The sequence below is a fragment of the Giraffa tippelskirchi genome, chromosome 4 (assembly GCF_054371585.1).
Source record: "Giraffa tippelskirchi isolate mGirTip1 chromosome 4, T2T-mGirTip1v1.2.pri, whole genome shotgun sequence".
NCBI classification, from domain to species: Eukaryota; Metazoa; Chordata; class Mammalia; order Artiodactyla; family Giraffidae; genus Giraffa; species Giraffa tippelskirchi.
In genome coordinates this window covers 91,804,623-91,829,420 of record NC_137278.1, presented here as the reverse complement: position 1 = coordinate 91,829,420, position 24,798 = coordinate 91,804,623, and the positions used below count along the sequence as shown (strand labels likewise).

The following is a 24,798-nucleotide window of genomic DNA, read 5'->3' as shown; positions in this document are numbered from 1 at the left end:
TCCAAAGACTGAAGAAAGCATTGCTCCTCTTCACTCTCCCCATATTTCTCTTCCCTGATGGTCTACTGTCCTGTTCTGAAGGGATACATTGAGAGGAAGAGTGTAGAAAAGAAAGATTGGAGAGGGAGTTCTAAGCAGTCAACTGCATTTGTAATAAAGCCCTAGCATTCTCACTAAGATGTGTGTGATTAAATGTAGGAATGGGGATGGGCCAGGAAAAGGGATGGTGAGCATGGGAACAATTGGGAAACAGGACCCACAGTGCTTACTTGAGCAAAGGTGACAAGAAATTGATATCCTTGATGGCCTTGTCTCCCCAATGAGTGATACTGCAACCTTCCATTTCTGACAAAAATAAAGATTACTATACAGATGGCAGAGGAGGAAAGGGTCTTGATACCAGCCCTGCCACTTCCCCTGTGTGACCAAAGTGAACAAGTGACTGTGATTATCTTTGCTTCCTTATATTTTTAATAAAATGAACATTCTTTATTACTAAAAAAAAAAGTTGTCAAGATGCTTGAAGAAGTGGTAGTCAGTCAGTTGGCAAGCGGTCAGGTGAACATGGCAGACGGGGCAAAACTTCATAACCAATTCATTCAACTTTCAAAGGATTGGTTGTGCAACGTGTGGTGAGAGAGTGTTGTGGAGAAGAATTGGGCCCATTCTCTTGACTAATGCTGGCTGCAGGCTTTGCAGTTTTCAGTGTATCTCAATCGATTTGCTGAGCACGCTTCTCAGATGTAATGGTTTTGCTGGAATTCAGAAGGCTATAGTGGATCAGACGTGCAGCAGACCACCAAACAGTGACCATGACCTCTTTTTGTTGCAAGTTCAGCTTTAGGAAGTGCTTTGGAGCTTCTTCTCAGTCCAGCCACTGAGCTGGTTGTTGCTGGTTGTTGTATAAAATCCACTTTTTGTCCCATGTCACAAACTGATCAAACAATGGTTCGTTGTTGTCCCATAGGATAAGAGAAGACAGCACATCAAAACGATGATTTTTTAATTTTAAGTCAGGCACCCACTTATCAAGTTTTTTCACCTTTCTTTCAAATATCAAATGTCCATAGAATGGTCAACATTGAGTTCTTGGGCAACTTCTTGTGTAGTTGTAAGAAGACGAGCTTCAATGACTGCTCTCAATTGGTCAATGTCAATTTTTGATGGCCAGTCACTGTGCTCCTCATCTTCAAGGTTCTCGTCTCCTTTACAAAACTTCTTGAACCACCACTGCACTGTACATTCATTAGCAGTTCATGGGCCAAATGCTTTGTTGATGTTGCAAGTTGTCTCCATTGTTTTATGACCCATTTTGAACTTGAATTTAAAAAATCACTTGAATTTACTTTTTGTCTAGCATCACTTCTATAGTCTTGTCCTGAAGATCCTGGATGAATCCCCAAGATGATAGCTTATAGTGAATGATGTCAGATTCATGATCTCTGAAGAAGATACATCTTCAGGACCAGGGACCAGCCTTGATCACTCAAGAGCTTTTGTGTAGCAGAATTTTATTAAGGTATAAAAAGGGACAGAGAAAGCTTCTGACACAGACATCTGAAGGGGGATGGAGAGTGCCCCCCCCCGCTAATGAGTTTTTTTAAGGTAAAATTTACATACAATGAACTGATATAATGTTAAGTGTACCATTTACTGAATTTGATAAACACAAACCTCCATATGACCGACACCTCTGTGGAGATAAAGAACACAGGGCTTCCCTGGTGGCTCAGCTGGTAAAGAATCTGCCTGCAATGTGGGAGATCTGGCTTCAATCTCTGGGTTGGGAAGATCGCCTGGAGAAGAGGACAGTTACCCACTCCAGTATTCTGGTCTAGCGAATTCCATGGACTGTATAGTCTCTTGGGGTCCCAAAGAGTCAGACACAATTGAGTGACTTTCACTTCACTTCTTCCCAGGCAATTCCCACCTCCATCCCCAAGTGACAATAATGTTCTACTTTTTTTTCTGCCATAGTGAATTTTATCTTATCTAGAGCTTTATATAAATGGAATTATATAGTATTACTCTTTTGTGTAACACAGATAAGACAAAATGTAATCTGCCTTCCAGAAAATTGGGATATTTTATCACTCTTGGGAAATTTTAGACAACACTGGGGCAAGCAATCTCAAGCCCAGATCAGAGATTTTAGTGGTTAGTCCCAACCCAATATCAAAAAAGCTCCTAGTTCTGATCCCTCCTCACATCATAACTTGCATATCATAATAAGGAATACAGAAAAAAACAGAGATGAAAGCTCTAAAATTTTTTCCACCATCTAGAAATAACCATCATTAATATTAGGTAGAGAATCACACCAGGTATATTTCCATGAGAAAGTGGGTAGGATGAGGGACACATTCATGATACAAATAAACCCTATACCCCCCAGGTGGGTGACTCACAAACTGGAAAATAATTACATTGCAGTTTCTCCCACAGGAGTGAGAGTTCTCAGCCACACATTAGGCTCCCCAGTCTGGGATTTGGCATTGGGAAGAGGGGCCCCCAGAGCATTTGGCTTTGAAGACCAGTGGGACTTGATCACAGGAACTCCACTGGACTGAGGGAAACATAAATGCCACTCTTGGAGGGCACATATAAGGTTTAGTGCCTACTGGGATCCAGGGGGGGAAAGTTATGACTTCACAGGAGCCTGGGCCAAACCTCATTGCTGGTCTTGGAGGGTCACCTGGGAAGCAGGGGCAACAGGCAGCTACAGCTCACTGTGGAGACAAGGACATTGGTGGCAGGGGTACTGGAGAGTGCTCATTGGCATAAGCTGTCCTGGAGGCCGCCATTTTGACAAGGTCAAATGCAACAATATTTGCATTATAGGAGTCTGAGAAAGGGAATGAGCAAATATTTGAAGATAATAGCTGAAAATTTGGGGAGAGAAAATAGTCACAGAAGATTAGGAAGTGCAGAGCCCCATATAGGATACACCCAAGAAAGAACGCACCAAGACACATATTAATCAAATTGACAAAAATTAAAGACAAAGAGAAAAATATTAAAAGCAACAAGGGAAAGCAATAAATAACATAAAAGGGAATCTCCATAAGGTTATCAGCTAATTTTTCAGCAGAAACTCTATGGACCAGAAAGGAGTGGCAGGTATATTTAAAGTGATGAAAAGGAAAAATCTACAACCAAGAATACTCTATCCAGCATACCTCTCCTCCAGATTTGATAGAGAAATCAAAAGCTTTACAGACTAGCAAAAGCTAAGAGAATTCAGCACTATCAAACCAGCTTTACAACAAATTCTACAGGAAATTTTCTAGATGGGAAAGAAAAGACCAAAACTAGAAACAGGGAAATTACAAATAGAAAAGCTCATCAGTAAAGGCAACCATACAGCAAAGATAGAAAAATCATCTGCACACAAATATTATATCAAAACCAATCATGAGGAGAGTACACATGGAGGATATTGGAAATGTGTTGGAAATAAGAGACCAGCAACTTAAAACAATCTTGTATATATATATATATATATATAGAGAGAGAGAGAGAGAGAGAGACTGCTGTATCAAAACCTCATGGTAACTGTAAACCAAAAATCCACAATAGATATACCCACAAAAAAGAAAAAGGAATCAAAACACAATACTAAAGATGGTCATCAAACCACAAGAGAAGAGAACAAAAGAGGAAGGGAAGGAAAAAGACCTACAAAAACAAACTTAAAACAACAAAATGGCAATAAGAACATACATATTGGTAATATATTGCTAATTACCTTAAATGTAAATGGATTAGCTGCTCCACCCAAAAGACACATTGGCTGAATGGATACAAAAACAAGACCTGAATATTTGCTGTCTACAAGAGAGCCACTTCAGATTTAGACTGTGATGGAATGGAAAAAGATATTCCATACAAATGGAAATCAAAAGAAAGCTAGAGTAGCAATATCAGACAAAATAGCATATCATACAAAATAGATTTTAAAACAGTGTTACAAGAGAGAAAGGACATGCATAATGATTAAGGGGTCAATCCAAGAAGAAGACATAACAATTACAAATACATATACACCCAACATAGGAGCACCTCAATATAAAATGTCAACGCTAACAGCCATAGAGGGAGAAATCGACAGTAACACAATAATAATGGCTGACTTTAACAATCTTTCTTCAATGAACAGATCATCCAAACAGAAAATTAATAAGGAAACAAAGGCCTTAAATGACACATTAGAATAGATGAAGCTATATTTATAGAGCATTCAATCCAAAAGCAGCGGAATACACTTTCTTCTCAAACGCACGTAGAACATTCTCCAGGACAGATCACATCTTGGTTTACAAATCAAGCCTCAGTAAATTTAAGAGAACTGAAATCCTAGCAAGCATCTTTTCTGATCACAACACTATCAGATTAGAAATCAACAAGAAAAAAACTGTTTGCTGTGTGTGCCATATGTGCCGAGTCGATTCAGTTGTGTCTGACTCTTTAAAACCCCATGGACTGTAGCCCATCAGGCTCCTCTGTCCATGGGATTCTCCAGGTAAGAATACTAGAATGGGTTGCCATGCGCTCCTCCAAGGGATCCTCCCAACCAAGGGATCGAAACTGCACTTCTTATGTCTCCCGAATTGGCTAGCAGGTCCTTTACCACTAGCACCACCTGGGAAGCCAGCAATATGCTACTAAACAACTAGTGGATCACTGAAGAAATCAAAGAGCAAATAAGAAATACCTAGAGAAGAATGGAAAGAAAAACACAACTATCCAAAACCTATGAGACACAGCAAAAGCAGTTCTAGCAGGGAAGTTTATAGCAACCCAAGTGCTAACAAGATTGCGTGCATGTAAGTCACTTCAGTTGTGTCCTACTCTGTGCAACCCCATGGACTGTAACCTGGCAGGCTCCTCTGTCCAAATACTGGAGTGGGTTGCCATTTCTTTCTCCTGGGGATCTTCCCGACCCAGGGATCAAACCCTGTCTCTTAGGACTCCTGCATTGGCAGGCAGGTTCTTTACCACTAGTGCCACCTGGGAAGCCCAACAAGAATGCAGAACAACTGAAATTCTCAAACACTGCTGGGATAAATGCACAATGGTACTGGTACTGCGGAAAACAGTTGAGCAGTTTCTTCCCAAGTGGTACTAGTGGTAAAGAATCTGCCTGCCAGTGCAAAAGACACAGGAAACACGGATTCAATCCCTGGGTTGGGAAAATTCCCTGGAGTAGGAAATGGCACAAGCTCCAGTATCCTTGCCTGAAAAATTCCACGGATGGTGGAGCCTGGAGGGCTACAAACCATGGAGCCACAAAGAGTCAGACGTGACTAAGTGACTGAGCACACACACACACACACACACACTTTAGAAAACAGTTGAGCAGTTTCTTCAGAAAGTAAACATGTGTTTACAGTAAGATCCAGCATTCCTACTCCTATGTATTTACCTGAGAGACATGAAAAACCTGCATGCAAATATTTACAACAACCTTCATTCATAATCAACAAAAATTGGCAAATATTCCTCAACAGGGGAAGGGTGAACAAAATGTGGTACATACATTCCATACAATGGAATGCTACACAGAAATTAAAAAAAAAACTACTGATAAATGCAAAATAAATGAATGTCAAGTGCATTATGCTAAATTTATGAAAGTGAAAGTCACTCAGTCATGTCTGACTCTTTGAGACCCCATGAACTATACAGTCCATGGAATTCTCCAGGCCAGAATACTAGAGTGTAGCCTTTCCCTTCTCCAGGGGATCTTCCCAACCCAGGGATTGAAACCAGGTATCCCACATTGCAGGCGATTCTTTACCAGCTGAGTCACAAGAGAAGCCCAAATAAAGGAAGCCAGACTCAAAATCTACATGCTGTATGATTCCTTTTATGAAGGCAAATTATAGGGGCAATAAATAGATCAGTGGTTGCCAGCAGCTGGAGCACTGGTTGGGTGGGAGAGGACCTTAAGAGACAGCATGAGGAAGTTCTTGTAGTGATGTAACTTTTCTAATCCTTGAGATGGTCATTACGTGCTTTTATCAGAACTCATAAAACTATACACTAAAAGGGGTGAATTTTGCTGAAATAGAAAGGCAGTTCATAAAATAAAAATATGTCATATGGAAGAAACTTTAGAATAACCCACTCAACTGATAAGGGGGAAAACTCAGGAAAGGGAAGTGATTAACAGTTTTATCTAAGGTAATAGGAATAGTGAGGTGAGAACCAAACTCTCCTGTCTAGGATCCTTTCCACTACAGCAATATTTTCGAATGTTGTTTTACCTTGATCATTAGTAAGAAACACATCATTACCACAAATTTGGCAGCTTAAACCAATACTTATTTATTATCTCCCAGTTCTGCAGTTTAGCAGTCTGGCACACTGTGACCAGATTATCTGTTCAGGGTCTCACCAGGCCAAAGTGAAGGTGTCAGCTGGCCTGGGCTTTATCTGGAGGCTCTAAGGGACTATCCACTTCCAAGACCAGGCAAGTTACTGACAGAATTCAGTTCAACACAGTTGTGGGACTGAGGTCATGTCCCTGCTGTCAGCCAGAGGTTGTTCTTGGCTTCTGAAGGCTGCCGCATTCCTTGGCTTATGACACTCTCCACCTTCAAAGCCAGCAGCAACAGACCATGTACTTTTCATGCCTTCCCTCTTTTTGACATCGTCTCCTGCCCCATCTCTAACTTCTACCCTCAACCAGGAGAAAGTTCTGTTTTTAAAAGTTTATGATTGCATTTGGCTGACCAGATAATTCAAGATAATCTACTTAATCTATTTAACTCAGGATAAGTCTGCTGATTAGTAACCTTAATTACAACTGCAACTTCCTTCTTGCCATGTAACACACTCACAAGCATGACACCAGAGGCAAAGGCCACAGGGGCCAAAACTGCACCCACCATATAGATTTTACACAATGGCCTAGTACACACACATATAAATGAAACAAAAATACTAACCTTTCACTCAGGTGAACACTCTGGTGCTTTTAATAACAATGGCAACATACTACATTGATGTCATGTCTTATTAATGGGCTGCAACCTCTGTTTATCTTGAAAAAAGGCCTGCATTCCTTTTTTCCTCCATAATTTATTGTGAGATAAATATTAAATAAAATTTTAATTTTTATTACTTGCTTTAATGAACGTCTTCTTGAACAACTCTTCATTTTTCCTTAGAAAACGTTATATGCCACACCTTTGAGGTAATGAAGTTTTTAAGCACCACTGCTAAGGACTTGAACATTCACCTGCAGGTACTTGTCTGCTTGTTACATGCACAGCAGTGATCCTGGTGTTTTCACAGCCATCCTCTATGACAAGTTTTGGAAAACATTTATCACAATGATCTTCATCTTCAACTCATAGGCTCTGCTGCACAGAATGCGACTGAGCAGAAAGCATGGAGGAGAGCTCAAGGTGGCGTCAACCAAGTGGGGGAGGGGAAGGTGGCCTCCTGGGATGACTTGGAGGCCTAGGCCTCGCCGACTGCTGGGCTGTGCCTGGCAATGGATGAAGGCCACTTGGATGGGGGTCCTGGGGGTGGGACCCACAGGGCGGAGGGGCCCGAGGCCAACCTATAGACTATGGCACAGAGTCGGGGTCCCGGGAGAAATAAAAAGATTTAACTTCGTGAGGACTTTCCCCTCGAACAGCCAGGCCCTGCATTCCCTTTTAAATTCCTATCTGCAGTAATTAAATAGGAGGCCCATGTAAGGGCCTCAGAGGTCTGTGCAACCCCTGAAATTATATGCAAAGCTCTGGAACTAATCATAAGAAGAACAGACGAACCCATGATGGGGACAGTCTACAGGATACCTCCCCAGTGCTACTGAAAGCTATCACAGTCATGAAGAAAGAACAGACTAAGAAATTGTCATAGACCAGGAGACTGGGGAGACAGGACAAGTAAATGCAATGTACTGGATTGGATATTAGAATAGGAAAAGGATATTAATGGGAAAATTAAAGAAATCCAAAAAGCCTGGACTCCAGTTAATAGTGATGTCAGTTTCTTAGTTTTGACAAATGTACCTGGCAATGTAAGGTGTTAGAAATGGGGAACTAGCTGAGGAGTATACAAGAACTCTCTACCACCTATGCAGCTTTTCTGTAACATTACAGGACTAAGCATCTCTACATTTTCTAGGGAGATTTAACTTTATACCTTTCATTCATAATCCAAAAACACTTAAGCTCCACTGTTCAAAGCTTCCTGCTGCTTTTCTTAACCACTACTTTCTAAGTACTCTGTCTCCTTCCTCCTATGACACCCACACGTTCCATCAAAACACAAAATTTAGTCAGGGCCTGGGGAAAGAAAGAATAGGTGATTATTTTTTAACGGGTTCAGTTTCAGTATGGGAAGATGAAAAATGCTCTGGAGATGGATAATGGTGATTACAATGGGAATATACTTAATACCACAGAATTATATACTTAAAAATCACTAAAATGACACATTTTATGTTCTGTGTATTTTATCACAATTTTAAAAATAAAGGAATGGGTACTGATACATGCTATAAGATAAAACATTACAAAGATTATCTTAAGTGAAAGAAGTCAGACATAAGATACCACCTATAATTCCTTTAACAATGTTCTAAAATTGACCATAGCAACAGTTGTTATGTATCTGTGAATAAACTAAAATCTACTTAAATGTACACTTTAAATGGGTAAACTGTATGGTGGTTGTTTAGTCGCTAAGTCGTGTTTGACTCTTTTGCAACTCCATGGACTATAGCCTGCATCTGGTGGCTCAATGATGGTAAAGAATGAACCTGCCAATGCAAGAGACAAGTTCAACCCTTGAGTCAGGAAGATCTCCAGGAGAAGGAAATGGCAACCCACTCCAATATTCTTGCCTGGGAAATCCCATGGACAGAGGAGCCTGGCGGGCTAGAGTTAGATATGTCTTAGCAACTGAACGACAACAAAAGCTATTAAAATATTGTAACTGATTTTATATCTAGGATCACATTTATTTGACTTCTGAACACCTTAAGTGACATCCTGTAAATTCTGGAGTCACATTTTGATGTGCTAAAAAAAAAAAAACATGAGCAAATAAATGAAAGACTGAGGTTTACAATGGCTACCAGGGAAGATCAGAAAGATCTATGGCTAGCCATGGTGGCTCTCCAGTCATGAGGCAAGAACACAGACAAGTTTACAAAACACACAAGGCTAAAGGTGATCAGAAATCTTTATTTGGTCCTTATCATTTATTAACCAACCTACACAAACCATTTTCTATATTTCAACCACAAGCAGCTGCATCCAGGCCAGAAATGGAAGACCCAAGTAGTGGAAGACCTTGTAGATTAAAGCTAACAGGCTTATTCAGGCTTAGGTGAACGTAGAACAGAAAAAAATGTGTAAGTTCAATACTTCAAAGACTCTTCTTCAAAGCTGAGGTCTGCAGAGGGTCTAGCTGAAGGATGCAGGTACAGGCTCACAAAACTGCCCAGCTCAACAATCAATCCAAAGTACCTAAAGACACAAAGAGCAATGTTTAAAGCAAGGTGCTTCAAGAACTGGATGAATGTAGCAAAATGGGCAAAGTGAAAGATGCTTTGGTACTAGCAGTTCTTCTAAGACCAAAATATGAATTTTGAGAAATACCCATCCAAAACATCCTTGGGAAAAAAACATGTCACTATGAGGGTGGGCAGTTGAGTCTAGACAATTCAAATTAGTGGTGGAGAAAGGGCTAAGAAGTTGTGTTACTTAATGAGCACCTGTGGAGACTACACAAGGGGTGAATGATACAAAATAAGTAAGTTCTCTAAGTAGAGTTTATAATCTTTTGAAAAAGATGATTAACAAAATCAGCAGGCTCTCTTCTAAAGAACTAAGGGAATTATCTGGAGAAGTAGAGAAGCTTCTGAAAATTCTAGCTTCCCACAGTCAGTTCAGTTCAGTTGCTCAGTCATGTCCGACTCTTTGCGACCCCATGAATCGCAGCACACCAGGCCTCCCTGTCCATCACCAACTCTCGGAGTTTACCCAAACCCATGTCCATCGAGTTAGTGATGCCATCCAACCATCTCATCCTCTGTCGTCCCCTTCTCCTCATGCCCCTAATCCTTCCCAGCATTAGGGTCTTTTCCAATGAGTCAACTCTTCGCATGAGGTGGCCAAAGTATTGGAGTTTAAGCTTCAGCATCAGTCCTTCCAATGAACACCCAGGACTGATCTCCTTTAGGATGGACTGGTTCGATCTCCTTGCAGTCCAAGGGACTCTCAAGAGTCTTCTCCAACACCACAGTTCAAAAGCATCAATTCTTCGGCGCTCAGCTTTCTTCATCGTCCAACTCTCACATCCATACATGACCACTGGAAAAACCATAGCCTTGACTAGATGGACCTTTGTTGGCAAAGTAATGTCTCTGCTTTTAAATATGCTATCTAGGTTGGTCAAAACCTTCCTTTCAAGGAGTAAGCGTCTTTTAATTTCATGGCTGCAATCACCATCAGCAGTGATTTTGGAGCCCAAAAATATAAAGTCTGACACTGTTTCCCCATCTATTTCCCATGAAGTGATGGGACCAGATGCCATGATCTTAGTTTTCTGAACGTTGAGCTTTAAGCCAACTTTTTCACTCTCCTCTTTCACCTTCATCAAGAGGCTCTTTAGTTCTTCTTCACTTTCTGCCATAAGGGTGGTGTCATCTGCATATCTGAGGTTATTGATATTTCTCCAGGCAATCTTGATTCCAGCCTGTGCTTCCTCCAGCCCAGCGTTTCTCATGATGTACCCTGCATATAAGTTAAATAAGCAGGGTGACAATATACAGCCGTGACGTACTCCTTTTCCTATTTGGAACCAGTCTGTTGTTCCATGTCCAGTTCTAACTGCTGCTTCCTGACCTGCATACAGCTTTCTCAAGAGACAGGTCAGATGGTCTGGTATTCCCATCTCTTTCAGAATTTTCCACAGTTTATTGTGATCCACACAGTCAAAGGCTTTGGCGTAGTCAATAAGGCAGAAATAGATGTTTTTCTGGAACTCTCTTGCTTTTTCAATGATCCAGCAGATGTTGGCAATTTGATCTCTGGTTCCTCTGCCTTTTCTAAAACCAGCTTGAACATCTGGAAGTTCACAGTTCACGTATTGCTGAAGCCGGGCTTGGAGATTTTGAACATTACTTTACTAGTGTGTGAGATGAGCGCAATTGTGCGGTAGTTTGAGCATTCTTTGGCATTGCCTTTCTTTGGGATTGGAATGAAAACTGACCTTTTCTAGTCCTGTGGCCACTGCTGAGTTTTCCAGATTTGCTGGCATATCGAGTGCAGCACTTTCACACCATCATCTTTGAGGATTTAGCTCAACTGGAATTCCATCACCTCCACTAGCTTTGTTCGTAGTGATGCTTTCTAAGGCCCACTTGACTTCACATTCCAGGATGTCTGGCTCTAGGTGAGTGATCACACCATGGTGATTATCTGGGTCGTGAAGATCTTTTTTGTACAGTTCTTCTGTGTATTCTTGCCACCTCTTCTTAATATCTTCTGCTTCTGTTAGGTCCATACCATTTCTGTCCTTTATCGAGCCCATCTTTGCATGAAGTGTTCCCTTGGTATCTCTAATTTTCTTGAAGAGATCTCTAGTCTTTCCCAATCTGTTGTTTTCCTCTATTTCTTCGCATTGATCGCTGAGGAAGGCTTTCTTTTCTCTCCTTGCTATTCTTTGGTACTCTGCATTCAGATGGGAATATCTTTCCTTTTCTCCTTTGCTTTTCACTTCTCTTCTTTTCACAGCTATTTGTAAGGCCTCCTCAGACAGCCATTTTGCTTTTTTGCATTTCTTTTCCATGGGGATGGTCTTGATTCCTGTCTCCTGGATAATGTCATGAACCTCCGTCCATAGTTCATCAGGCACTCTCTCTATCAGATCTAGTCCCTTAAATCTATTTGTCACTTCCACTGTATAATCATAAGGGATTTGATTTAGGTCATACCTGAATGGTCTAGTGGTTTTCCCTACTTTCTTAAATTAGTCTGAATTTGGCAATAAGCAGTTCATGATCTGAGCCACAGTCAAGCTTTCTGCAATTCTGGCCTCTGGAGGTCCCCAACATAACATCTGGTTCTACCTCTACCCACACTAATATAAAATTGCAAGGCAAAAACCACCCTCCATACAGATACATACACAAGTTCCAGAGAGCCTTCTTATTCCCACATTCTAAAATAGAATAAAAATTATGAGGCATTTGAAGAACGCCTATCTAGTAAAAGGAAAGTAAAAAGAATAACTCAGGGAAAAAAACATGTGAGGAAACAACAAAACAAAGAAGAAATACCTCCAATTTTTTAATAGCCTCTGCTTTTGATAATGGCAAGTTCCTGCTGAGATCAAACTGATACAGCTGATTTAAAATATTTTTAAAAAGAAAATCCTTCTGCATTAAACATGCCTCATGAAAAGGCAAATCCAAAACTTAGAGTAGGCAAGAACACAAAGGAAACCTAGCCTCCAAAACTGCTTTTACCTCAGGGGAAACTGCCAATCCAAAAGAGAGCTGAGAAATTGTGTTGTGATCTGACTAAGGAAATGAAGAGTCAAATATGAGAATGTGCCCAAGTGGAAAGGTTTGATAATTGCCCCCTCTTTAAAAGCTGGATTCTCAAAAGGCTACACCCTCAGAGACTACACCCTCAGAGAAAGGCTGAACTAGAATTAAATCAATCCCCTCACAGACCTGACATCACAGATTATATCAACAGAGTGATCAAGAAATCCTCAAGTCTTGGATTCAAGAAAAAGGTCCTGCACCAATACCTGCCTCTAGGTGCCTTGCAGAAGCAAAAATCTTTGGAGAAAGGTCTCATTATAAAGGCCTTAAGTGATTATCTAACAAATAACTTTCTCAAATACTATGACCAAATATACCAAGATAACTAGGCATGTAGGGAAAAAAGACCATGATACAGTACCAACAGAAACAATAAAAACAGAAAAGTAAGTAAACCAGCCTTAAAAGGCTTTGAATATTAGATTGGACATAGACTATAAACAAGTGTACAGACTATGTGTAAGGAAATGAAAGACAAGCTTCAAAACATCTGCAGAAAATACAAATAAAAAATGACAAAAAAGATTTGAAAAGTAACGAAATGGAATTCACAAAAACTAAAAACTACAGAAACAAAAAATGCAACTAATAACTCAAGAGAAAAAGTTTAAAGGAGACAAGACCACTGAAGAGAGAATTATAAACTGTAAAGTCTGGAAAATTACACAGAATACATCATGGAGAGGCAAAATTATGGTTAACTTTTAGCATATGCTTAATGTGAATCCCAGAGAGAAAGCAGAAAGAACAAGAGAAAGGAGAGAGGAAGAGACTTCTCCAGGAGAGATGAAAGACTTCAATCCACAGATTTAAAAAGCCTAAGCAAACTCAGGAAATTATTCCTGGATACATCAGAGTGAAACTACAGAAAAATCAAAGACAGATAAAATCTTCAAAACTGGAAAAAGGGGGCCAATTAGCTTCAAAAGAAACAAAAGAAGCCCCAAAAGAGAAGAATGATCACTTCAACCTACTAAAACAAATTTCCACCTAGAATTCTATATTCAGCAAAATATCTTTCAATAAAGGAAGTAAACCAGTGAGCCAGAGCAGGTAGGGAAAAAAAAGACTTTTAAAAAGGTACTTTTAGATCCCCCAACATACAAAAACAAAAAAAACAAAAGCAGAGTTTGCTACCACCAGACCCTTTATGATTTATTTCGGAAACAAAATGATCACAAATGGAGGAGCAGAAATATAACAGGAAAAATGAGCAAAGACAGTATAAATATATGGGTAAATTCATGTATCATTGCCTGTATAACATAGAATAATAATGCTTTATGTGAGTGACAAAGACAAAATAGGTGACAATAACAACATGAGTGCAGACGTGGGACTTGTACATTGAGGTAATGGATTCTAAGATCCTATTTTGTTGAGGATAAAGGGAAAAGTATTAACATTAGGCTCTGATAAATTAAGGATGCATGTAGTAACTGGTAGGATAACAAAAAAGAGATTATAACTCCCAAGATGATAGACAGAATGCGGAATAAATTATACTCAAAAGGCAAAAAATAGAAAAAAACATAAAATAAGGACAGATAGAAAGCACAAAATAAGATGGCACGTTTAACCCATATATATCATTAATTACATTAAATTAAATGCTCCACTTAAAGACAAAGACTATAAGCCGGAGTTTTTTTTTAAACAATTTACATCATACACAGCAAAAATACATCCTCGTGTAGAGAAATTCTCCCTGAAAACTAACTGGAGATTGGCAGAAAAACTCCTGTACAACCAAAGCTGTAAGAAAGATCTCTACAGAGTTAGGAAGGGAAGGGAAGAGGTCAGGTCAGGACCTCTACCCCAGGAGTAGATACACAAGATAAGGCAGATCACACGGTTTGGAGCTTCTCCCTGGGTACTGAGCAGTTTGAATCACAAGGGCACCCCAGCTCTGGGGCCTAACACAGGGAGGATGCTACTGCTACTGCTAAGTCACCTCAGTCGTGTCCGACTCTGTGCAACCCCATAGATGGCAGCACAGCGGGCTCCGCCGTCCCTGGGATTCTCCAGGCAAGAACACTGGAGTGGGTTGCCATTTCCTTCTCCAATGCATGAAAGTGAAAAGTGAAAGTGAAGTCACTCAGTCGTGTCCGACTCTTAGCGACCCCATGGACTGCAGCCTACCAGGCTTCTCCGTTCATGGGATTTTCCAGGCAAGAGTACTGGAGTGGGGTGCCATTGCACAGGGAGGATGAGTCCTTCTTAACTGGTTTGAAATCTTTGGGGACTGACAATGTGGTTGTAAAAAACCTAGACTCCACTCACGACGAATGTACACACACACTCGCTTACTCCCAAAACAAGGCAGAAGCAGCAGACTGAAAGCATGACTACCCAGGGCGTGCCCCAGCCCAAGTCAAGCACCTCCTCCAGCCCCACTTGCTCCACAGTGCAGTTCCACGCTAGGGCAGAGGCTGCCACAGCTGAGGGAGACGCACGGCTGTGAGGGACAGAGCCAGCTTGGATCTGGCACGGCATCTGAGTAGAACAAGGGGGCCCATTACTGGTGGTCACAGGGTGGCAAGTCAGGAGTGATGTGGAGTGCTGACTGGTGCTGGGACCACCCCTGCACGCACCCCAGTCTGTGTCAAGCGCCCACTCTGGTCCTCTTGCCCCACAGGACAGCTCTCCACGAGGGCAAAGGCTGCCACTGCTGAGGAACGTGCACAACTGCGGAGGACAGCAGGCTCAAGCCTAGCACAGCATCCAAACAAGGGGGGGCACCCATCTCCAGCGTTCACAAGCAGCAGGGGCTCACAAGCAGCCTACAGCTCCGAAGGATGCCAGGACCATCCAAGCACAGGCCCCAGCTTCCACTCAGTGCCCAGTTTAGCCCTTCTGGTTCTAGCACTGCACTCCTTTGGAGCAACAGTGCTGATGCCTGGAGGAAGAAAGAACATGCACTCAACATGAACAGAACCAAGCTGGACATTCCTCTAAAGGCTTCTGCTCCAGCAATTTGGGACCAGACATCACTCGTGATAGGGTAGTATTGGCAACTGATGAGTGAAGATGACCCAGGTCACACCTCCCTTTGGCTCTGGCCCCTCCATGTCCAGCCCCACCTTCTACTAAGGTGATAGTGCTGATAGCTGCCAGCACACTGAGGTAAGATGTGACCTGTTTAAAATCCAACTCTCCCATCAAAGTCACTGAGCACACAGACTGTAGAGATGCTCCCAAACAAGCACTCCCCTTCAAGACCAGGATGGGTAACTGTTTCACCTAATTTCACAGAGACAGAGAAATCCTGAGCAAAATGAATTTCTTTAAAATGAAAGAACAAGGAAAAAAACCCTGAAAGAACTAATGAAACAAAAATAAATAATTTACCAGATAAAGAGTTCAAAGCATTAGTAATAAGAATGCTAACTGAACTAGGGAAAAGAATAAATGAAGAGTGAAAATTTTAACAAGGATACATTTCTACTAACAGAAAACATTCCAAGATTGAATGAGGAAGAAAAGATAATCTGAATAGCTGGACCACCAGTAGTAAAACTGAACCAATAATCAAAAAATATGCAGCAAACAAAAAGTCCAGGACCAGACAGCTTCAGAGAAATTCTACCAAACATACAAGCAACAGCTAATACCTATCCTTCTCAAACTATTCCAAAAAACTGGAGAAGGAAACACTCCCGAATTCATTCTACAGTAAGACCACCATTATTACCCTGATACCAAAACGAGACAAACTAAAAAAAAAAAAAAATTACAGCCCAATAACACTGATGAATATCAACACAAACATTCTCAAAAAATATTAGCAAACCAAATCCAACAATATATTAAAAAGAATCATAAGCCACGATCAAGTGGACTTTATTCCAGGGATACAAGGACAGTTCAATATTCACATTAACAAAAGAAAAGATTAAAAACCACATGATCATTTTAATAGATGCAGGAAAAGCGTTTAACAAAATTCAACACTCTTTCATGATAAAACGTCCCAGCAATGTTGTTCCTACCAAACTTGCAAAAATAAAACTCTGATAATACCAAGTATTGGTGAGAATGGGGAGCAACGGGAACTGTCATACACTCCTGGTAGAAATGTGAATCAGGTATACAGGATGTTTGACAGAATCCACAAAAGAAAAAGATACATATTCTATGCTATATTCTTTCATAAGGGAAGGTTCTTAGAAAAGAATACATACACACATACATATAAACATATTTGCATAAAATACCCAGAAGATTACAAAAGAGATGAAAAACAGTTGCCTGAAAGGAGGGGACCTATATAAGAGATTAAAGGACAGAGAGGTTAGAGGAAGACTGTTCATAACACTATTTTTCAACTTCTAAACTCAACCTATTAAGCATGGAAGATTTAATTATGATAAGGAGGTATGTTTTCAGTCTTGACACAAAGTTAGAGCTAGAAGTGAGCTAATAATGGGAAAGGAAGGAATAAGGGCACTAATAGTCCTACCTTACAAAGTGAGTTGTCAACAAAAAATACGTATTTCAGCATGTTACATAAATTGTAAAGGTAACAGAGGAACAAAAAATAATGATAAAACTACCAAAAACAAAAAAGAGGGAAAGGATCAATGGGGTAGTATAGGTTAACCAAAACTTCATTTATCATTCCTGGAAGTCAAAAGACAACATCTAGAGTTGATAAACCAACAACAAAGCATACTATTCAAAAATATAAGAAATCATCTGAAAAGCTAAAAACAGAAATAATGACAAGATGAGGGGCAGCAGCTGCATTGCATTGTAAGTCATAAGGTAACTATCTGACTTTTAATCATGAATATATACTGTCTCAATTAAAAACAAAATTCCACTTAGAACATACACATCTAAGGACATAAGAACATTTACTTTACCAAGTACAAAATAATGTAATACTGACTAAATTCTAGGGGGCTAAAATGACCAGCCAAAAGGATTCAATTACTGAGATTATTGAATCCAAAGATGAAAATGAACACATCCACCACTTATTAAATGGTCATTTATTAAAAATCCAAGCCAAGCATTATGCCTGGTATAGGCTAAAGTGGAAAACTTCATAAGTTCTCTACACTTCTACTCCTAGTACCCTCCAATTTATCATCCTGGCACCACAGGTTGGTACTCTTATGTCTTTTTTTTAAGACAGAAACTTAAATAAATTGCTCATCTCTTTGAAAAGATGGTAATTAAAAATAAACAGAAGTGCTCACTTCAGCAGCACAATTACTAAAATTTAACAATACAAGGAAGATTAGCATGGCTCCTGAGCAAGGACAACACACAAATTCATGAAGCATTCCATATTTTAAAATAAAAATAAACAGCTAGTTAGGCTCCAAACATTTTTCATTGAGGAACTGACAAGATGTCAATCACAAGCAGGTGCCCACCTTAGGCAGACAGCCAACAAGTTATTTTTTAGATGAGTATGCAGAAAAGAGGCTTAAAAAAAGATCTACAAATTAAGAGAATACTCAATAATCTAGGCTTAAAGCTAGCCATAAGAATGTATCTTAAAAGACTTTTAAAATAATATATCCATACAGTCAAAGCTACAGCTTTTCCAGTAGTCATGTACAGATATGAGAGTTGGGCCATAAAGAAGGCTGAGTACCAATGAATTGATGCCTTCAAATTGTGGTGCTGGAGAAGACTCTTGAGAGTCCCTTGGACTGCAAGGAGATCAAACCAGTCAACCCTAAAGAAAATCAACCTTGAATACTCATTGGAACCACTAATGCTGAAGCTCCAATACTCTGGCCATCTGAAGTGAAGAGCCAACTCACTGGAAAAGATCCTGAGGCGGGAAAGATTGAAGGCAATAGGAGAAGAGGGCGACAGAGGATGAGATGGTTAAATAGCATCACCAATTCAATGGACATGAATTTAAGCAAACTCCAGAAGTGGAGGACAGAGGAGCCGGACATGCTATAGTACGTGGGGTCGCAAAGAGTTAGACATGACTTAGTGACTGAGTAACGACAACAACCAAAAGGGCCAGAGACTAGGCTGATTACAGTTGCAGAACGAAGGAGTGTAAAAAAAAAAACCAAAAACTGCAATAATTCAAAAAAAGATTTCTGGAAGTGAAAAGGCTTCAGGGAGGTAGAGAGAACATCCTGGTATGGTAAAGGTGAGAATGAACTGAAGGTACACAGCTTTCACAAAGCTCTTCAATCAGAATACATGTAGGAAATAGTAAGCTGATCAAATTTAGGAATTAAGTAGGAGTGAGAGCTCTGAGAAAAGTTAGCTAAAATGAGGAATTTCAAATATTTTCTATTTCTATTATGAGATTTAGTCAGAAAACAGTAGTTAACCTGAAATTCCTAAAGAAAAAAATAACACAGGCCAGAGCAGTATCTCACAGCAACAAAATAATTACTTTACACAGATTGCTGAAGAAACAAGAACAAGAAACAATCCTTTAAATGCTGGCAATCATTTCCGATCTCCAGCATTATGATGAGGGGTAAGATTTATATCTAAGGATGGCAATCAAAGTAAGAATCAAACTTCTGAATCCACCTAACTCCACTGGGTTCTTCACAGTCCTTCCCATTTTCTATGGTTAAGCAGTTTTCAGGAGGAAGTTCTAATTATTCAAGGGAATTTGAATTAGAATTTGTTTTTCCTATCTTAAATAGGAAACAGAGAGAAAAATTATTCCTACATGAAGAAAAAAGAACCAGGCCATTCGTTTTATAAGGTTTTGAACTCAGATCGTTTTGAACTCAGATCGTTAGCACAGGAAAGACAGATGGAAATGATTAACTACTGACAGAGAACTCACCTTCCAGAAAAGCAAATTCATCCACAGCTTCTATTGCATTATCTGAAACATAAAGTAAAGGGACATCTGACTAACTTTGGTCATTTGGGCATCAATTTCTTACAAAAGCACAACCCACACAGTGACTAGCATGAGGCTTTATGCAATGAGGGAATTTATAAAATTTGCCCCTTGCTATCTTGAAATCCGAATCTACTCCACCATCAAATCCTACACATAAGCTATCTCTCTACAAGAGTAAGAAAAGGGACTTCCCTGGTCGTCCAGTGGTTAATTAAGACTCTGGGCCCCAATGCAAGGGGCAAGGGTTTTATCCCAGTCAGGGAACTAAAATTTAAAAAAAGAGAGAGAGAGTAAGAAAATAAGAAAAGCCTGGGTAAATACTGTTCATGGAGGGAAACATCTTTGCTCTGAAAGGTATCAGAGAAGAGTTTGGCTATATAGCAGGGCAAGGGAGATTATGGTATATGAGTTTACACATGTTCTAGTGTTACTAGCTACAAGGCAGAGTAAAAAATCGAACATCTACATGAAAAAAAAGTCATGCCTGGTACAACATGGCAGAAGGTATAAAGGGATCTAGTCAGCTTTGTCAACACCTAGACTCCTTTGGTTCTCTGTCCCAGCATCTCTCCAGACACCCAAAGCATACAGACTAAAAAAGGAGGGTTTTCTGGCACTGTGGTAGCCCAACAGAAAACATCATAGGAAGAGACTTGGGGCACCTCTCATCCTATAGCGATGCCATCTCTGGAGTAAGCGAAAACCTCACGGGCCCAGCCCAGCCCTCCCTTGTCTGCCTCCAGATCCAAGATACCACAGCGACACTCTACCCAAATCTCTCCTCTGAAGAGTTTTCCTCTTCCCTTGTTGAGCACAACAGTAGGCATCTTTTGCAATGGTTTCCACAAACAGTTCCTGTGAAGAAAATAAGCAGGAAAAAAAAAACTGAAAAAGTTATAATAAATGAAAATTTGGAGACAAAACAAAAAAACAAAGAGAACTGTATCCATGGGTTCCAGTACAAGTCTTGTGCGTGCTTCTTTTGGGGGAGGGGCGGTGAAAGGGAGGTTCTCAGGGAAGCTGAAGGTTTTCCTGGACTTCATGAAGGTCTACTCCCCTTACCCCTCCCGCAACTGCTCAAGACGCATCCGACCCTCCCTCACTTGTAGATCCACTCCACTCACTTACTTGAGACTCCTACAAGTTCTGTTAGACTAGAAATGCCAATTATAAATTCGCATCCAGGCCCTCATGAAGACGTACTGTATCTGTATGTGATCCTTTTTCTGTCTTCCCTTCCTATACTCACCATCTCAGAATCCGCCCTAGCACCTTTCTCTCCTCGGGGTCCTCAGAACACCCCGCCCTACGCTCCCGGCGCTCCCCAAACCAGGTCCAAAGGATCGCTAAGCCCCGCCCTTCGGAAGAGCCCCGAGCCCCGCCCGTCGCCACGCACTGCGCCCCCCCATCCCCGCCCCATTGTGCCCAAGCCGCACCGCGGCGCGTGCCAGAATGAAGATGGCTTCCTGTCCCGCGAGAGTTACGTCGGGGTCCGCCTTCACCAAGGCCTTCACTCGCGCCAGAGGCAACCTCGAGAGACGAGCTCCGGGCGCACTCGTCGGGGCTGGGGGCTGCGGAGTGGCTGCGTCCCCACCGGTGCCCTCCTCCTCCCGGGAAGCCCCGCTTCCAGGCGCCACCGCCGCCATTCCGGCCCTGAGCGTCCTGCGCGCGGCCGCCAACTGTGTGCGCGCAGGCGGTGCCGGCCCCTTTCCCGCGCGCGCTGGAAGCCACGCCCTCTATGGGCGCGTGACTCCGCCCCTCACGCGGCAGGGCGCTGCAGCGAGTTCTTCTAGGCACCTGTCGAGTCTTACTGCATAACTCACATCTTCTGGGGTCTGGGGCTCTGTCTTGCTGTGCCTGATGACTCTCACGCGCCATCTTGCCTCTTATGAGAAACTTGATTGTAAAATACAGCAGTATTAGAAATATGTAGGAGAAACTTGAACACGTTTATATGCAACTGGAGGAAATAGAAGCAATAAAAATGTGGGAGGGAAAGGAAAAGTGATGGACAATATTTTAACAATTCTTCCCTCTTTCTGTGATAAAACCTCATCTGTATCAGAGTCCAATTAGGAGAAAGAAACCACACAGAGTTTGAACAGTAAAGTTTAAAAATTCGTAACTATAATAGGGGATTGACTATTAAGGTGCAAAGAGAACTGTAAAGAACAGGAATTGCATGTGTGCTCCCACGCTAACGTAGAAAACCCAAGGATGAAATGAACACGAAAGAGCACCCCATCCCACCAGAGCTGCGGTCAAGGTCTTGTTGCGGAGGGTGCAGCCATGACTCCCTGAGCAGCAAAGTCGCTTAAGTGCCCTGTGGCTGGACTCATGGGCAATTCACCTTCTGGGGTGCTTTGGAAACATGCCTAAGGAGAGGTGCTGCACACTGCTGGCCACTGTGCACTACAAAAACCTGCTCTCAAAAAAGCACACTGGGACCAAGAAGTGCCCCCACTTGTCCTCCAATGCACGCTACTGATACAGCATAAAATCATAATCAGGTGGCTGAAGAGAAACCTTCCGACCTCGCCAGCAAGCAGTGAAGGTGGATCTAGTAGTCAGACGCAATCGGTTGATAATGGCACACCAGTTCGGTCAGTTCAGTCGCTCAGTCATGTCCGACTCTTGGTGACCCCATGTACTGTAGCATGCCAGGCCTCCCTGTCCATCACCAACTCCCAGAGCTTGCTCAAACTCACGTCCATCGAGTCAGTGATGCCGTCCAATCATCTGATCCTCTGTCCTCCCCTTCTCCTCCTGCCTTCAGTCTTTCCCAACATCAGGGTCTTTTCCTATGAGTCACTTCTTTGGATCAGGTGGCCAAAGTGTTGGAGCTTCATTTTCAGCATCAGTCCCTCCAATGAATATTCAGGACTGATTTCCTTTATGATTGACTGGTTTGATCTCCTTGCAGTCCAAGGGACTCTCAAGAGTCTTCTCCAACACCACAGTTTAAAAGCATCAATTTTGGGGCGCTCAGTCTTCTTTATGATCCAGTTCTCACATCTGTACATGACACACCAACCTGAGTTAAATCATTTCTTATGTCTATTCTGCACTGACACTGACGCAGCTGATGCAGATTGAGAGAACAACAAAAACCAAACTGACTGGTCTTAAAAGTCTTATGGTCAGCCTCAAGTGAAAATCAGAGCAGCCAGCAATCCCACCACATTCTGCCCACTTGCCTACTCACCAGATGAGTATTTGACACCTTCTCTTTACTCCTCAAACATATCACACCTTCCCAATCCTTTGGCTCTCTGCCGATGACCTCGGTTGCTATTTCACAGAGAAACTAGAAGCAGTGAGATTGGAGATTCTGCCCACTCTCATCACCACACCTACTCACCGAACAGTACCTACAGCCAGGTACTCTGCCTTCCCAGCTGCTACTAGACTGAAATATCAGTGCTTCTCTCCAAGGCCATTCCCTCCACCTTTGTCCATTAGATTTCCAACCCTTCTTGCTTTTTCAAAGAAGTCACTGTGGCATCTCTTCTCTCTCTTCATCTCACTCTCTTTCTTTTCCTCTCCTACAGCATCTACTTTTCCTCTTTCTGCTGAACCATTCCTGTTAGTAAATGTGTGCTAAGTCGCTTCAGTCATGTTCAACTCTTTGCAACCCTATGGACTGTAGCCCACCAGACTCCTCTGTCCATGGGATTCTCTAGGCAAGAATACTGGAGTGGGTTGCCATATCCTCCTCCAGGGGATCTTCCCAACCCAGGGAGCAAACCCGTGTCTCATGTCTCCTGCATTGGCAGGCAGATTCTTTACCACTAGCACCACCTGGAAAGCCCTCCTATTAGCATACATCTTTACTAAAAAATTTGCTCTTGACCCACACACCCCTCCAACTTCTGCCTCATTTCTTTGCTATTATTTGGAAAAAAAAAAAAAAACACTTCTTCAAACTTATCTATATTCATTATGTCCAATTTCTCTTTTTTCACTCCCTCTTGCACTTACTCCAGTGAAGTATTTAATACCACCATCCACTGAGATTGCATTTTCAAGATCATCAATGACCAGGGCCACCCCTGGTGTACAGGAACTTGGAAAGATAGTTTTTTCACGGCTCTTGTCTATCTAAACAATTTGATCTTAAAATGTATTTCAAAAGTTATGGACCCTTGTGAAGTGCTAGTATTCTAAATCAGTGAAGATTTAGGATCATCAATAGAGAATTTGTTTGTTGTATTAAGAATGCACATGAAGACTCTTCATAGAGTCCAGGCACCAATTATTCCTGTTGAGGTGCAAGGAAACATCTATTTATGCTGTCTAGGCTAATATTATATCTCTCGCAATGAGAAAAAGGCAGGAACACAATAGGAATAACAATTGCTCACAATGTCAGAGCTCTCTGAAACCTGTTTGTTTTGAAACAATATGGCTTTGGGTTTGGGGTTTTTGTCCACTGTTTATGCCTCTGCAGTCCTCTAATACCATTTATTTAATGCTGGTTGCATCGTTACTCATGACACTGCAACATAGATTGTGGCACCTATGCATACTCTCTCAGAAGGTGTCTCTGTGCTTCATTGATGATGACCAAAAATGAAAGCCTCTCCAAGCCCTATATATATGAAAGTATGAATGATAATCCAATTTCTGATTATATTAAATTTTCTGTTTGGAATTTTATAGTATTAACATAGAACAACACATCTTCAAATCACCTTTTCTCTTGAATTCTTTAGGCTATAATCACTGCATTTTTAGAATATGATCATTTTAGCGTTGTCTGCAGTCCTGCTTTCAAACACACAACCATCAAAAGGGAAGAGAGGTAAGGAGACATGAATGGAGCAAGAAAAATAGTCCCAGTAACACAAGAAATGTCCATTCCTTAGGCGCAGTTGAAGACTGACCTGGGAAAGTATACTATCACCATATCATTTGGAGGCAAGAGAGGACACTGGTTGGAAGAGCCTGCTGTCATTGCAAAGCAATAGTCTTAAAAGCCCTCAAAGGAGTTATGCACAGTCACCCCTGGAGGACTCATGTGTGATGTGAAGCCTGAGGAGGGCGTGGGATGAAAGCTCCTAGTGGCAAGGGGGCATGCAGGGTAAAGGATGCCTGCCACTGTCCTATACCTTTGAGGGCTATAAATCAGAGATGACACTATGGTTGGAACACAGATGGGTAAGAGCTGAGGTGTGCACACATATGCAACTCAAGTCAAAATGTTGGCACTGGATCGTCAGTAGCCCAGGGGCCAGTGTCTGATGTGAGAGTCACCCTAAATCAGTGTGTCAGTGCCATTCTGGTGACCCAGTCTTACACAAAATCACATCAGCCAGTAGGAGCAATCCAGTTGTCAGGCTGCCCTCCCAGACCAGGGCCC

The 24,798-nt window shown here is 41.5% G+C and overlaps 1 protein-coding gene and 1 non-coding gene across 2 annotated transcripts; one reads left to right on the top strand and one right to left on the bottom strand.

Moving 5' to 3' along the window:
* Positions 1-9,189: 9,189 nt before the first annotated feature.
* Positions 9,190-21,119, bottom strand: POLE4 (DNA polymerase epsilon 4, accessory subunit). The gene is made up of 4 exons (XM_081595866.1): positions 20,873-21,119; positions 20,207-20,291; positions 19,374-19,415; positions 9,190-9,494 (listed from the first exon to the last, which is right to left on the bottom strand). Exons 1-4 carry the CDS (start codon positions 21,080-21,082, stop codon positions 9,481-9,483), a joined length of 351 nt encoding a protein of 116 aa, XP_081451992.1. The 5' UTR covers positions 21,083-21,119; the 3' UTR covers positions 9,190-9,480.
* LOC145504042 (U6 spliceosomal RNA) lies at positions 17,783-17,888 on the top strand. The gene has a single exon (XR_014052034.1). It is a non-coding gene; the product is annotated as a U6 spliceosomal RNA (small nuclear RNA).
* Positions 21,120-24,798: the final 3,679 nt, after the last annotated feature.

Excerpts from the sequence above, each read along its gene's own strand:
- POLE4 (XM_081595866.1), bottom strand. The coding sequence starts at position 21,082 with ATGGCGGCGGTGGCGCCTGGAAGCGGGGCTTCCCGGGAGGAGGAGGGC. Across the intron at positions 20,292-20,872 it reads TCATTCTGGCACGCGCCGCG|GAACTGTTTGTGGAAACCAT; the intron begins GTGCGGCTTGGG and ends TTTTCTTCACAG. Across the intron at positions 19,416-20,206 it reads TCTTCAGAGGAGAGATTTGG|ATAATGCAATAGAAGCTGTG; the intron begins GTAGAGTGTCGC and ends TTTATGTTTCAG.